Source organism: Micromys minutus (genome assembly GCF_963924665.1).
Source record: "Micromys minutus genome assembly, chromosome: 28".
Taxonomy (NCBI): Eukaryota; Metazoa; Chordata; class Mammalia; order Rodentia; family Muridae; genus Micromys; species Micromys minutus.
The window spans coordinates 16,712,405-16,724,934 of record NC_137963.1 but is presented as its reverse complement, the minus strand read 5'-3'; the positions used below and the strand labels follow the sequence as shown (position 1 = coordinate 16,724,934).

At 42.8% G+C, this 12,530-nt stretch overlaps 1 protein-coding gene across 2 annotated transcripts in view; it reads right to left on the bottom strand.

Moving 5' to 3' along the window:
- FKBP15 (FKBP prolyl isomerase family member 15) overlaps positions 1-12,486 on the bottom strand; it is a 56,739-nt gene extending 44,253 nt beyond the window's left edge. For both annotated transcript variants that reach the window (XM_080939983.1, XM_080939984.1), the window contains exons 1-2: positions 12,397-12,486; positions 4,769-4,884 (exon numbers count right to left, since the gene is read on the bottom strand). In XM_080939983.1, coding sequence (XP_080796109.1) covers positions 4,769-4,884; positions 12,397-12,449 — 169 coding nt within the window. In that variant the 5' untranslated portion in view covers positions 12,450-12,486. The remainder of the gene's footprint in view (positions 1-4,768; positions 4,885-12,396) is intronic.
- Between the last annotated feature and the right edge of the window lie 44 nt (positions 12,487-12,530).

Below are 12,530 nucleotides of genomic sequence, written 5' to 3'. Positions count from 1 at the left end.
ACAAGTACATTGTAGAAAGTCAGACAGACATAAGAAACCACGATGGAAATGGAAACCTCTTAGACCCTCCTCAGCCAAAATTAAAGCTCAGTAAACTCAAGCGTTTGCTCTGAGTCCTTTCTCCTGCAAATAAGCTTTTTCAGTATTTTCAAACAAAAATATTCAACTTGGCCTCTTCCACTTCTCCCTGACTACAAGTCTTCTCTATATTCTCCCAAACAAACCTAGGTGGCTGGCTCATGGCTACTGCCCAAAATGCTGCCTCTTAACAGCTACACAAAACACAACAACTGACTCTAAGAATGTTCCTCACTTTTTTTTTTTTTTAGATTTATTTATTTTATGTATGAGTACATTGTCACTGTCTTCAGACACACCAGAAGAGGGCATCAGATTCCATTACAGATGGTTGTGAGCCACCATATGTTTGCTGGGAATTGAACTCAGGACCTCTGGAAGAGCAGTCAGTGCTCTTAACCGCTGAGCCATCTCTCCAGCCTCCTCCTCATTTCTTACTGTGCTACATTTCTTTGGGCAGATACCAAATTTTCTCTGTTATGCTTAAAGCTATGGAGAATGTCTTTTAAACTGTGTGTGTGTGTGTGTGTGTGTGGTTTCTGACTCTTAGACAAAATTCCTGAAAACAGAATTCTGAGATAAGGCAGTATAAATAGCAAATTTGTCTTGGCTCTCCCCTGTCCCAGAGAGCGCCCTTTGGGACCTCAGCAATTTATACTCCTCCCATCAGAAGTACAGCTGGGACTGCTCCACATCACTGCCAAGGGGAAACTGTCATTTTAAATCTTCACCGAGTAAGAAGACAACAGGAAAGGGGGAGCACCATTTCATTGTCGTTTACGTGACTTTACTGATTATAGGAAAGTGGAAACTAAACATTTCTCGGGGCGTGGGACCCAGAAGCAGGATGCTAGTCTAGAAAGAACGGGAATGAGGTACGAAATGAAGTATTATTTACTCATTTCCTAGGTGGTGTGTTCTATGTGTTCTTACTGTGTTTAGAAAGCTATATGCAGTTTAGTTTTCTCTGCACTTTCTGGTTGTATGCAGTACTATGATAAATCTTTACTCCTAATGAAGCAATTTATAGGAATGGGGTGGGAAACCCAGCATTAAACAATCAGACAAGTGTGAAACCCAGAAAAAAAAAGTCACTATCTGGGGAGGCCAGACCAGCATCCTCCCCAGGGCCAGGGCAGCTTCCTGTAGTCCTCTCAGGCTCATGTCCTGAAGAGAAAAGGCTGTTTCTGGGTCTTCAGGACACGGGCAGAGCAGGGCCCTCATCCTGTGACCCTCCCATTAGCTCGGGATTCCTCCTCTCAAGCAACATTATCCTCACTCTTAGTCTTGGCACTCAAGAGGAAATCTTATAATGTGCAGTCTTGAGAAAAATCTTTTTGAGACAAGTTTTCTAACTTAGTCTCCTTGTTCAGGGGATGATTAGATATTTTTCTTCATTATTCATCAATAAATTTATCTTGAGTCCTTTTTAATCTCTTCATTTAAAAAAAAAAAAAAGGCTTTCTTCAACCAACTGTATCTTTAAAGGTAAAACCTGTTTATTTACTCTTGTGTGGCTTCTAGTTTCTCCTTCACTTGAAAAAAAAAAACTTTTCACAGGAAAAAATTTGCCTACCTTTATGAAGAAAAATAAAATAAACAACCACAGTGACAACAAAACCGGACTCCTATGGTTGAAGGAGACAGCTAAGTCCTCCACTCTAACCTCAGACCTGAGTCATGGAATGCATATGCCTATACATGCATCTATACATGCATATGCCTATATACATACACACAATCAACTGATGCATGTGGGGAGGGGGGTCAAGACAGGGTTTCTCTGTGTCCCTCTGGCTCTCCAGGTACTCCAGGCTGGTCTCCAACTCACAGAGATCTGCCTGCCTCCCCAGCGCTAGGGTCAAAGGTGTTGTGCCTCTATGCCCCAGGCAATCAATCCATTCTTTTAAATGAGAGAAAAATCAAGCTATTTCATCAGACAAGCCTGTGGTGGTTTGTTTTCCTCTGCACCTATTTGGTCAAACACTTTAACCAGAGTCAGAAGCACACAGCTAAGAAAGAGAAGAGGGAAATCTATAAGGAACACTTAGCTGGATGGGCTGGGGCAGGGTACAATCTCATCTTGTTTCCACTTCCTAAATCCTTTGTAGTTCCCTGAGTAGTAAGAGTAGGAGTGTTTTTTGAGAAATATACTTGGCTCTTGCATAATACTCCTCAGAATTTCCTGGAGTCTTTTGTGGTTAGTCCCTTTAGTTATAACTGAGTTTATGCACTGTGAGACATGGAGACATACCTGTAATCCCAGCCTGTGGGAAGCAGAGACAGAGAATCTCAAGCTAGAGACCAGCCTGGTCTACATGTTGAGATGTCTACATGTTAAGATGTCTACATGTTGAAATGTCTACATGTTGAGATGGACTACATGTTGAGATGGACTACATGTTGAGATGTCTACACATTGAGATGGACTACATGTTGAGATGTCTACACGTTGAGATGTCTACACGTTGAGATGTCTACATGTTGAGATGTCTACACGTTGAGATGTCTACACGTTGAGATGTCTACACGTTGAGATGTCTACATGTTGAGATGTCTACACGTTGAGATGTCTACATGTTGAGATGTCTACATGTTGAGATGTCTACATGTTGAGATGTCTACATGTTGAGATATCTACACGTTGAGATGTCTACATGTTGAGATGTCTACATGTTGAACCCAACAAATGAAACCCAAATAGTTATTTATAGAATTCCAAATCACCAAGAAAACAACCCAACATTCTTAAGCTGAAACTTCATGTGGCTGTGTCTGGTGTCATATGAGATACCTCACACAGACCAGTTTTTATGGCCTATTTTCCTCTTTTACTGGGTAAGGAACTTCAAAATGGCTAATCTACTTTTCTTGATTATGCCTTCTTCAGCTCTTTTCTGCCTTTGTAAAGCAAAAGTCCTATTCTCAATTCGTCAGGACGCCTCATTTTACAGAATGGCATTTGTCGATTCTAGGACTGCAAATAAAAACCAGTTATGAAAGGTCTTAAAACTTTACTGAAATTTCATCTTTTGACATTGTTGCTGAGGTAACTCAGGGTGGGGCTCCTGAGGACAGAGCCAGCCACCACCAGAAAGACAAAATAATTACAGGATTAGGGACTATAACTTAGAGCTACACTCACCAATCTCAGGACAAATGGGCTACAACAGGCTGTAGAAAACTCTTAAAGCACAGAGTTTGAAGAGCTTCCAGGTTATAAAGCATACAAAGCATTAGGAGGATGGTCTGCCCAGAAACACAGTGGTGATAGAGAAGGGGGCGGTCCACCCAGAGAGGGAGGGCAGTCCGCCCACAGAGGGAGCTGACTAAGGATTGGCATCTTAAGTGAAGACTGCCTTGTAATACTAAACCCTCCGTCTGAGGGATCTGACATTATGTCTGGGCAGGAACTTCAGAATTGAGCTGAATCACAGGATACTCACATAGTGTCAGCTGCATAGTGCATAAGAAAAATCCTACACACGTCTCACACCACAGAAGCATGCAGTGCAGAGCCCAAAGGAATGGACAGGAGTGTTTGTCTTCTCCTCACATGGTCATCCATGAGGGATCTGCTTCAACTACTCCTCGGCATCTGGCCGAGGATCCTGACTAGTCAGCATCATGCCTGGCACACAATACCTCCACTTTGATCTTCAAGTATTTAATATAAGTCCCTCACTACCCAGCTCTCCTCGGGCTCTTCTACGACCAACCCCGCATCCTCTTTGGCTTCTTACCTCAAAACAGAGAAGGATACCCGAAAGAATGAGTCGAAGAGTCAGTCAACTCCGAGCTCAAACTTCAGTTCTGCCATTACGGCTGACTAACCAAATTCCTAAACTGCTGAAAGCCTCCCAAATCTGGTCATGTCAACCACTTCACAAATTACTTTGAGAATGAAATGACGATCCATGTGGAGCACCTAAGACTCATGTATTATACATGAGCACACTGTCTCTGTCTTCAGACACGCCAGAGGAGGGCGCCAGATCTCATTACAGATGGTTGTGAGCCACCTTGTGGTTGCTGGGATTTGAACTCAGGACTTCTGGAAGAGCAGTCAGAGCTCTAACCACTGAGCCATCTCTCCAGCCCACCTCAGAAGTATTAATCTCTCATTCTCCTCTTTCCTTCAGCAGGTGCCTTTTAACTAACAATCCCTGTGTCCTCCATGCTAAATGAAGCAGGGTACAATGAGTGCTTTGGGCCGTTTTGGAGTCAAGGAGCAGAAGAATTTACCTGCTGTTGTGAGGTCGGTTCCCAGCTAAGGGCACCAGAACCTGGGAGCTTCAACAGGCTTTCACTGCTGTGGGTGAGCTTAGGCTGGGGGCAGAGAGCCCAGGACTTGGTATATGCACTGTTTATATGTTGTTGCAACCAAATAACTGACAGAAATAAATTAGGGGAAGGGGGAGGGAAGGTTGGTTTACTGGGGTCCAGTTTAAGGACAGAGTCCATCAGGTAGGGAAGACATGGCAGCAGGAGTGTGAGGCAGCTGCTGTTTGCACCACAGTCAGGAAGCAGAGAGACTGTTCACTCCCCTCTTCAGCTCGGATCTCAGCCCATGCACGGTGCCACCCATATCCGCAGTGGGTTTGTCATCCAGCTAACCCAGTATAGAACCTCCTCACACATATACCCAGAGTTGGTCTCCTAGACATAACCCTACTGCCTCCTAACTTACCTGCTGCTGCTACTCCCTGGCCTTTCTTAGGCTGCTTTGGGGCCGTGTATTGGAAGAACTCATTTCCATGGCCCATAGTTGCTTGATCCAGTCCAAAAAGAGAAGCCAGCTTGGCCCTGTTAAAGGAAAAGGAAGATAAAATGTCATTTGACATTTTCCCAAATTGCTATCACTCTAAACACTGCTGCCCATACTTAAGTATCTGTAGTGGTACTACTGCCCATTCAGTAACAGGAATAGCAGTTGAAGCTCTGAAATCAAGACTGTGTTTGTGATGGGACAGCAATGGCTGACCCAAGCTCCAGCTGATTGTTCTTCTAAAGATTCCTCAGCTGCACTCACCACTCCCCAGACCACCGCCAGTTCCTCAGTTTATGCTGTCCTCACCTCTGTCTGGTTGGACTACTGCAACAATCTCCTAATTCACCTCCCCACCTATGTCTTATGTCGTTTTTTTTCCTCCCCCTGCCTCAGCTCTACTGGGGGACTTACCATAGGGTCTTGAAAATGCCAGTGTTCTGTTGCTGTGCTATATTTGCTACCACCACCCCTTCTATATTTTCACTTTATAGTAGTGTTGTGAGGTTGCCCAGGCTGGCCTTGAACTCCCAATCCTCCTGTGTAGGTGGGGTTACAGGGTTATGCCACTAGACCCAGTTCTTCATATCTACTTCTTATACGCTCTACAGGCTGCATCTACGTGATTACTCCTGATGACTCTTCAATATTAGTAAGATACAGACTTAGAACTTGGGCCACCAGGATGGCTTAGTAAGTAAAGGTACTTGTCACCAATCCTGATCATATGAGGTCAGTCTGTAGAAACCATGTGATAAAAGCTGAGAAACAATTCCTACAAGTTACCCTTAACCTCCAAACTCATGCCATGTCACACAGGTGTGCCTGTGCCTGAAAGGGAAAGATGACGTCCCGCGTTTCGGCACCAATGTTAGGAGAAGGATGAAGTCCTGGGTTTCGGCACCCATGCATCTAAACATACATTCATAAGCGTGCCTGTGCATGCGCACGCACATGCATATGCACACACACACATACACACTATAAGTAAAAAAATAAATGTAACAAAAATATTTTTAACCTAAAATCTGCAAGATGGTTTTAGAAGGATCCTTCAAGATTTCAAAATCTCTCCTGACTTATGCAACTTCATACTTGGTCATTTCATATTTCCAAATCTGTGCTACAGTTAATATAAGGAACTTTCCGTTTCTTTTCTTTATAAAGATTTTATTATTATTATTATTGTTGTTGTCGTTGTTGTTGTTGTTGTTGTTATTATTATTATTGGGTTTTTGTTTTTGAGACAGGGTCTCACTATCTCACTATATGGCCCTAAATGTTTAGAGAACTTCGTGCCTCTGCCTCCCAGGTACTGGGATTAAAGATGTGTGCCACCAAGGCCAGCAATAATTTTGTTTTTTATGTGTTTGTATGCTTTGCCTGTATATGTGTCTGTATATCACATGCATGCAGTGCCTGCAGAGGCCAGAAGAGGGCATCAGATTTCCTGGGACTCGTGTTACAGAGGATTGTATAAGCTGCCTTGTGGGTTAGGAATCAAGCCCAGATACTCCAGAAGCCAGTGCTTTTAACCTGTAGGCCGTCTCCAAATCCCTTCTGTTTCTTAAACAAGGCAAGAATGTTTTGGGAAGGGGAGAGAGGCAAATGCTGGAGATTAAACTCAAAAGTCTCATGAAGGATGAGCACAGACTTGATTATTAAGCCACATCTCCAGGCCAACGTAAGATCTTTTTTAAATCCAGAATTTAGAAATGCTATTCCTTCTGCCTGACGTATTCCTTCTGGCTTTTCTTCCTATAAGATGCCCTAATCTAAGTTAGATGTTTTCCTACAGCTTAGGAGATGTTATGTACTAGGTAAACACAGGAGAACAAGACTGGATTCTTTTTACAGAAGTTTATAGTCAAATGAGGAGATTATTTATTAAGTAACATTTAGTCACACAACGAAGTATGAGTTATCCAAAAGAGCAACAGTTATATGGCAGTGCACCCCACCAACTAATTCCTAAGTTTCTTTTCCTTAATGACTTACCCAATCTGTTACATTCTATTATAATAACACAAATCAACTGAAAAACAATTAACTCACAAATTCAGTCTGGCACTGAATTCTTCTCTAAAGTTATTCTTAGCTTGGGTGAAGCTTCTCAACAATTCAGTTCTTCTGACTTTTTTAAAATGTAATGTATGTGTGTATATAAATATAAATTAGGATTTCACGAAATACATCCAATGAGATTTGGTGGTGGATGCCACACCGGAGGAGCGCAGTGGGCAAGTAATGCTTCCTGAGGTGGTCTAAGCACAGCCTCAGTGAATGTACCTAGTGAGGCACAGCCCCGGGTCCTTGCCTCTAGATTCCTTCTTGCTGCTGCTCTGCCTTCTCATGATTCTCACTGCCGCACTCCTCATATACCCAGCATGGTGTGAGGGGTGTGGGGAGACCCTCACTGCTTATAGTTTGATTGATTGTTTCTTGGTAGACAGCACACTCTATCGGACAATCTGTTGATGAACTAATGATTTTACAGAATTCTTTATTTGACTTAAATAGTTTCAGGAAGTTAGGGTAGTTGATAGGAGGTTTAAGGAGATGGCTTAAGCTGTTTTGCCAAAAAGATATAATAAGGTTAGAATTAGGAGTGGAATGTGCCCCTCCGTGCAGAGTAGTGAGGGCTGCACAGGCTAGAAAAGAAGCACAGTGAGCTCCCATGTATTACGAACACGTAATTGTACTTGGAAGGGAAAAACAGGCTTGGGATAAGTTAATAATCAAAGAAAACATTCATTCTAGGTTGGGTCTGAGCTCCTGGATCTTGTGATCTAGAGATGTGGTCACAGTGTACTCCATAAAAAGACAGGTTTATGAATAAAGAGTAAACAATTCTGTTCTGAGTATAAGGCTAGAAAATGGGATAACTAGTCAGTTTAGCTGAACAAGACTTCAAAAATAAGACATAAGATGATGACCTGGTTTTTTGTTGTTGTTGCTGTTGTTTTGGTGTATATATATATATATATATACAAATTGTGGTCAGCTAAGCATAGGAAAAAACTTGCTACTACGGACTGGCTTGCTTAAGCCTTGTTAATCAGTGACAAAAAAATTACAGCTTTGGGGTAAAAAAAAAAAATTAATCTTCATGATGAACTTGTGGAGAGAAAGATACATGAAAATGTTTACCTAAGTATGAGTTTCAAAAGAACAATACATAATCAATAATCCTGTTGTAATTTCCTATGTGTAACGATTTCAATCTGTTCTTGAAAAATATGTTCCTGTGGTGATTGTTTTGTGGCTATGAGATAATCATTTTTCTTACATAGAAAATTTTGTCTTATGTGGTATAAAAAGGCTGAGAGAAAAACTAAAGTTATTGGAGCTTGTTTGGAGCTTTGCTTCATCCACCAAACGTGTGTGTGTGTGTGTGTGTGTGTGTGTGTGTGTGTGTGTGTGTGTGTGTGTGTGTCTGTATGTGTGTCTGTATGTGTGTATGTGTCTGTATGTGTATGTGTCTGTATGTGTGTATGTGTCTGTGTGTGTGTGTGTGTGTGTGTGTGTGTATGTGTGTGTGTGTGTGTATGTATGTGTGTGTGTGTCTGTATGTGTGTCTGTATGTGTGTATGTGTCTGTATGTGTGTATGTGTGTGTGTTCACTCTTCTCCCCATCCCCAGGGAGCTTCTCACTGGTCCAAGAGAATCATGCTTTGTTCCCTCAGAGAAAAGTCTTCTGAGTGATCAGTGGCCACTCTGGATATTGAAGCTGGCCTTTGACAGTTTGGCACTATTATTTTCTTAAAGAATCAAGTATGCTTCCTTCAAATGTCCTATAAATGGGGCCACAAATACTTTAAAGACAAAGAGTTTAGATGACAATGCAAGTGTAATACCTGAGTGGGAGCAATGCTGACTTAATTAAGACATTAACACATGCTAAAGGAACATAGAGGAAACTGAGGTTTTTGTTTTGTTTTTGTTTGTTTGTTTGTTTTCATTTTTGGCCAGGGTGACCTAAAGACTCCCTCCCCTTTCTTTCTTTTTTAAGACAGTGAACAGTAGTGAAAAGTGTCCAATCTTATACGCATTTTAAGTTTTTAGCAACTTATCCCTACCGCATATGTATGATGTATACATGTTTGCATTGTGACGTGCGTGTATGTGGGATGAGAGGGCAACTTTGTAGAGAAGGCTCTCTTCTTTTAGCTTCATGTGGTTTATGAGGACTGAACTTAGGTTGTCAAAGCTTTATCCACTAAGCCCTTTTGCTGGCCCAAAGCTTAAATCTAGATAAGGAATAATTGCTTACACACAAATAATTGGTAATAAAAAGAAGGTCAGGTGGGATTGTTGCTCAGGAGATCACTGATTACTTGAGCCCAGGAATTTAAGAACTTCCAGGGCAATATAGTGAGATGTGATTTCAAAATAAAGCCTTGTGAGCTGGAGAGATGGCTCGGTTGTTAAGAGCACCTTTTCCTGCTACAGAAGGCTGAGTTCAGGTCCCAGCACCCAGCTGGTGGTTCACAGCACTCTGTGACCCCAGTGCCAGAGCACCTGATGCCTTGTGTACATACTCTTACACATTAACATTAAATAAATCTAAGTTTTCAGGAGCCTTGTGATTATGTTTATTATTATTGGTTTGATTTTATTCTACTGCTTAAATAAATTGTCTTAGGCGAAGGAACTATAACTTATACGTCTCCATATTACTTGAAGTCAAATATGAAATACTTAGTGAACATCTGCCTATTTCTTCATTTCAAAGTCATAATGGTGAGAAAGGGGCTAAGAAGGAAGGAGAAGACATGCCTTTTGATTACTACTTTTAGGTTAACCATAGACTTTAAGGTTGGAGAACCTGGCTGTACCTGGTGGCTCATGCCTTTAATCTCAGCACTCAGGAGGAAGAAGCAGACAGATTTCTGAGGTGGAGGTCAGTCTAGTATACATTGCGTGTACCAGGCCAACCAGAGCTACACGGTAAGATCCTGTCTCAAAAACAAACAAGCAAGTAAACAAACAAGAAGAGGCCCAGGAACTTGAGGAGCAGATCATCTCATCGGTCACTGAAACAACCATCCTAGACATCAGTGCTCTTGCTTCAGTTAGCCCTCAACAGCCTAAGAAACCCTCAAGAAAGTCAGAAGGTTAAGTCAAACCCAGGGAAGCAGTTTTAAAGTAAACTCATTTGTAAAGAGGAACTGAAAAGGAGCTGCACTGCCAGATGTTCTACTTCCTTAACACAACCAATGGAGAAACAGCCAAATCAGAGAATGCACACAAACCTTTCTGTAGTCTCCTTACCTTTACGTGTGTGTTTTGTCTACATGTATGTTTATGCACCATTTGCACGCCCGGTACCCAAAGAGGCCAGAAGATGGGCTTGGATTCTCAGAGACTGGAGTTACAGATGGCTGTAAGCCACCGTGGGGGTGCTGGGACTCAAACCCAGTTCCTCTAGTGTTCTCAACCACTAAGCCATCTCTCTAGTTCATTTTTCTTATTCTTAATCTTAAGTTTAATTCTGTTTTCCTAGTTACTACCGGAGACAAAATTTGTATCTGTAGAGCTTTCTTTGTTGAGTCTTTTACCACCAAATTGTCTGTTTTCTATGCCTAGGAATAATAGTCATATGTATAAAGTATCTTCAATCTTTGTTAAGCCTTCTCGGGGAAACAGGAAATTATCTTGGGTCAGGAATCAGGAGAAGAGCACATGACTGTCACTGTCTGCCTAGTCAGCAGCAGATTCTTTAGTGCATGAAAGTTGGAAGCCTTTAAAACTCCTTCCTAAACTTTCCCCAAACACTCTCTCACATAGCAAAGATTATGACATTAAAATATACCTCAAAGCTGGGGTGTGGTGGCATATGCCTTTTTAATCCCACCATTCAGGGGCAAAGACAGTCAGATCCCTGTGAGAACAAGCTCTGCTTGGTCTATATAAAGAATTCCTGGTCAGCCAGGGCTTCATAGTGAAACCCTGTCCCAAATAAATAAACAAACTTTGAAGATATTCAAAAGGCCCCATATACAGACATACACAAAACAGGTCGTGGATGAACATTCAGCAAGAGCAGCAGAGGCTGTAAATGTTTTGGGTGACACGGGAAAGAAAGGAAACGATGTCCAATTACCTCAAAAGTAATGGAGCAACTAAATTAATTCAAAGTGGAGCTAAGTGGGTGCAGGCATTCTCTGGTGGGGACCGGTGGGGACCGGGGAGAATGAGTGTGCAATGCAGAGTCACTCACTGGGTGACAAAAGATCTTAACCACTGAAGACCAAATAAGAGGGGCTGGAGGGATGAATCCATGGGTAAAGTGCTTACGGTACTGAGTTCAGATCCCCCAGCAACCACAAAAAAAGACAAGTGTGGGGACAACTGGGAGGTTGCTGGACAATCAGTCTAGTCAAACTGGTAAGCTCAGGGTCAGTGAGAAAATCTGTCTCAAAAGATAAAGTGGAAGTCTACAGAGAAGGAGCCCTGATAGCGAACCTCTGTCCTTGACAAAGATGTTCACAATATGCACACCACACACACACACACACACACACACACACACACACACACTCACACACACACACACACACACACACACTCAAAAGAAAGCCAGTTATTCTATGGTCACTCTTGTACTGAATGCCCAGTATTCTAGAAGATTAATCATTATTGTTCTGATTGGCATATTGATATGTCAGTGATTCTTAAGCAGGTCAGGTCCATCACTATGCACAAAACATGTAAAACAGATGTTCAAAGAAGGGGCACTGCAAAGAAGTGAGCTTTGCAGTTTACAGGTCTGAAGGGAGACAAGAGGTCCACTAAGACAAGGCACAGGAGAACACTGAGCTAATTATTAAAAAGTGGGGGAGGGTTTTGCCTGCCACTAAAGACTTCTATCCCAAGATAGTATATAAGATGTTTGAGGGCAGAAGAAAACGAATTCAGTCTTCCCCTCCCCCGTCAGCTTTAAGCCTTTAGGGCTTTAAAAGTGTGATTTTGCAGGCATTCAATGAGCAATCAATAGGTGCAGGGAGTGGTTGTTCTGAGACCTACACAGAAATGAGCAACATAAGCAGCTCTGTCAGGGCTTAGGCTTCCGTAGCTTCCATGTGCAAAGACTCGTGGAAATAAGGAAGATAAAACAGTCTATTCCGCCCAGGACTGTGAGGGTAGAGAATTACCAAGAAACTTAACATCCGAAGTGGGCTTTGAAGGATGCCAGAGATGACCCACCAGGACCTGGTTCAAAGTGTCACCACCCTGTTCACGGGGGAAAGTCTCTTGAATTTATGATAGAGGCTGACTCCTATATAAACTCCGAGGCAGGCAGTCTCCCCAGCAATAATCTCCACTCCTTTGGAGAAACTGGGATCCACAAAGCCAAAGGGTGTCAAGGGAGGTACCAGGTCCTGAACCCAGATTGGCCGATCCGACACCGCTGCTCAGAATGCAAAGTCTGAGCGGTGGAACGTGACTTGGGTCTGTCTAGACCCGGAAGTTGGGGAGAGGCCTGAGAAGAGACCGACCCCTGCAACCTCACGCCAGTCTCTCGGCCCAGCTTCTCCATCACTCACCCGCCGCTTGGCGAGAGGAAGTCGGTGTCATCCTCGTCTCCGGCACCGAACATCACGTCGGCTCGCACCCTTCAGTAAGTTGGACGTTCCCAGGGCCTGTCACCGCCGGTAACGTAAAACGCCGTGGCGGCGAG